The sequence below is a fragment of the Glycine soja genome, chromosome 13, assembly GCF_004193775.1.
Source record: "Glycine soja cultivar W05 chromosome 13, ASM419377v2, whole genome shotgun sequence".
Classification (NCBI taxonomy): Eukaryota; Viridiplantae; Streptophyta; class Magnoliopsida; order Fabales; family Fabaceae; genus Glycine; species Glycine soja.
In genome coordinates, this window is record NC_041014.1 from 25,550,893 (window position 1) to 25,554,250 (window position 3,358).

Below are 3,358 nucleotides of genomic sequence, written 5' to 3' on the forward strand. Positions count from 1 at the left end.
AGACACTGTGCGGATAATTTAATGCATTGCAAATGGCGCAGTAGTAATTAATCTAGATCTCGTAATCCATTAAAATTTGAGGCTGTAAGCCTGTAAGCTTGTAACAATCAGATTCAGATTCCGCATAAAACAAATTTTATTGTGTCTTATTTAATTTATTCTATTCTTTGCCGCAATGTCAGGCATTTTAATCATGGAGGATTTGAAAGTTTGCCTGTGAGGCCATTAATTAACTCCTACATACTTTGTGGAGTCTAGTATTAATATATGAAAAAGCAATCATTTGAAAAAACTCAAATTAAAAACTATCCAAAATAAACTAACCTTAGCCTATGTAGATTTTATATAGTTCATTTTTAGTTACAAGCTGAGAAACGCACTAATTCTATGTTAAACTGTCTAAAAGGTCAGTTCAAAACTTCAAATATTCAAAATGAGTATCAGGCAGAAGCTGCAGCAGATAGTGTTCCGGACCAGCCTAGATTTGGAACAAAATTTCGGTAATTTTTTAGTACTTAATCTCTTCTAGTTATCCTCTATTGTTTTTTTTTAGAAAAAAAATAAATCAACGACCAGAGTAAAATTCACTAATCATCTTAGGAATTTTGTGAAATTACACAAACTTTTCATATTTTTTTTAACATTTATAGTAACATTTGAGGAATTAGTGTAATATAGAAGAAGTGTTGGTCTAATATTTTTTAAATAATTAAGAAAATTAGTATAAATGTAAAAACAATGTATAATTTCACAAAAACTCGGGGTTATAATTTTTTTTAAAGACATGTTAGAGTAATTTACTCTAATACTAATAACCATACATGATCAAAGTCTTACTTTAAAGGAAAAAGAGTACATATATTCTAGGAAGCAATTATTTGTTGCTTTTAGTTACTTTGGTGAAAATGTTGGGGGAGACGTGTGTACTTAACACGCTTCCCACACTGTAAAAAACAAGGACTCCACTTAATCAGATATAATGCACAATTTTACTACTGTTACTTTATCGGATTTCCCTTGACTGGAGTACCACAGTACTTATTTTGTAACAACCATTATCACGTACTATCATAGAAAGAAGAACAACATTATCATTTAGAGAGTGCCTTTATTATTAAGATTCCACTCATGCCTTTTCTTTGACCAACAGAAGATGCGAAGAAGAAGTGTGCTTAAAAGAGTGTATTCCTGTCATTTCTTTTGGGAGAAAGATCAATTCAGTCATTTGCCAATAGGCTTTTCCCATGACCTATATATGCACTACATAGTACATAGTCATACTCACATGCTTGTCTGCATGCCCCCACTCTAAACTGAAAACGTTGCGGACAATGGTAACTAATTGATGAATAATAGTAACATCCAAAAATCCAATTACATAGTTGGCTCCAAGCAGATAGCTAGAGCCCACAAATCATGACACTTAAAATTCTTTCAGCAAGTTTGCCTCCCCATAACCATTTTCATCTTGTCGGCAAGGTTTAGGTCTTATGAATGTTAACCTTTAATCTTGAAATACCTTCAAAACATCTGAACACAGTTACATCCCCACAGAAACTTTATCCTTAGCTTATCACTGAAATCACTCATCTGCAACCCAAAACCATAAATTAACTTCCCAATCTCTGCTGCCCTGTCACATAAGCCTACTCAACCCCAGCCACTACCAGGCAGAGGTAAAGGAGCTTAAGAAAAAAGATAATAATTCAAGTGTACTAGCTAGAGCTTTGTGAATTACCACAGTGATTGTAACAAAAGACTTTATATTTGGTCTTCTTCCGAATATTTAATAAAGTTGTATATTCAGGACTCGAACTAGACCATTACTTAAGCTTGAATAACCTTGCACTAATTAATCTTTGCGATCAGTGGTTATTTGGTTTTGATTTATACAAGAACAAATTAATCAAAATATTGCACTGAAAGAGGACTTATCATGGTTTTAAAATACAGTCTGCACTCTGCAATCATAATTATAGTTACAATATTACCAAAGTTTCCGCCGGTGTTTGCAAATTGCAATTACATTGCCATAGAAATTGCACTAACCTTAGTGGTCTTGGTACCCACAGTAGCAACTAAAAACCTTTAGTAAAAATTAATATTTGCTTAATTATGCCAAAAAAATCTTCTGGTTGTTCGACACAGTCATTCATTTTAGCCAAAATGGAAAAACCAAAATTTTGGATTGTAGTAGTTGAAGTTGAACACAAGCTGACATACAACAGTGCATGAGAGAAAGAAGAGAAAGACAGGGACAACAAATTCTCGGCCCTCCCTCAAAGATAAGAGGACCCGTCAAATAATGGCAAAATTGGCGAAAAATGCAATGAACTGCAACAATTCATACACTGTTTGGCAATTAAATCCGCACTTAGAGTCAAGAAATTCCGCGTGTGTTCTTAGTATAAATAGCCAAACTCTGCTCACGAGGACTTCAAGCTCTAAAACTTTTAAGTCATTAGTAATATACACTATTCTATCAGAAGAAAACTTATTACACATAGTTCAAGATGCTTAGATCTTTGCTTGGGAGGATAAAAAAGGGTCTCTCACTGTTTGTAGCTAGAAGGCCTACATTCAACTACTTCAGTGAAGATCATGCCGCAACCGCGGCGCCAGATGATGTTATGGAAGGCTATTTTGCTGTTCTTGCAATCAAAGGAGAAGAAACCAAAAGGTTTATTGTTGGGTTAGACTACTTGAATGATCCTGCATTCTTGAGACTTCTGGACCAAGCTCGTGAAGAGTATGGTTTCAGACAGAAGGAAGCTCTTGCACTCCCTTGTTGCCCTCAAGAGTTACAAAAGATTCTAGATGCTCCAAAATCATAGAGTTGGGAATCAAAGATGAAGGAAGGGATACTAATCATCTTCTAATTATAGAGAACAAATATTTGTAAGTAAATCTAATTACGTGTTACTTTGTGCATCTCAAATATTCCTGCTGTTCTTTCAATTAAGAGAATAACACATTAATAAAAAAATTAACTTCTTTCTTAGAACAACGTAAGACACCAAAGAAAAAGTCAGTACAGCTTGCGAAAAGCGCATACCAGTATGTAGGGCCAACACAATTATAAAAGCCTTACAGGTTTTGCTAAATATCTATGAAAACATGACTAAACTACAACAACATGCCTAAAAGTCTAATCCAAGGGGTTTTTAACCAAACCACAAGTCAAATATTGCCAGGCTATTCCAGCAAAATGTATTCAAATGGCTCATTTTAGTCATAAACCCTTTCAACCAGTATGTATTTGTGAATGCAATATCAGTTCACAGAGAGTTTCTATTGTTGGTAGTGTGAGGATTAAATTTATAGATCATCTTATGCATGCCTTTTGGTGGAAACATAT

General features: G+C 34.2%; 1 protein-coding gene across 1 annotated transcript; it reads left to right on the forward strand.

Annotated features, from left to right (window-relative positions):
- The first annotated feature begins 2,513 nt into the window (after positions 1 to 2,513).
- Positions 2,514 to 2,834, forward strand: LOC114381732 (auxin-induced protein X15-like). Its single transcript, XM_028340957.1, has one exon. The coding sequence runs from the start codon at positions 2,514 to 2,516 to the stop codon at positions 2,832 to 2,834; it is 321 nt and encodes a 106-aa protein (XP_028196758.1).
- The last annotated feature ends 524 nt before the right edge of the window (positions 2,835 to 3,358 follow it).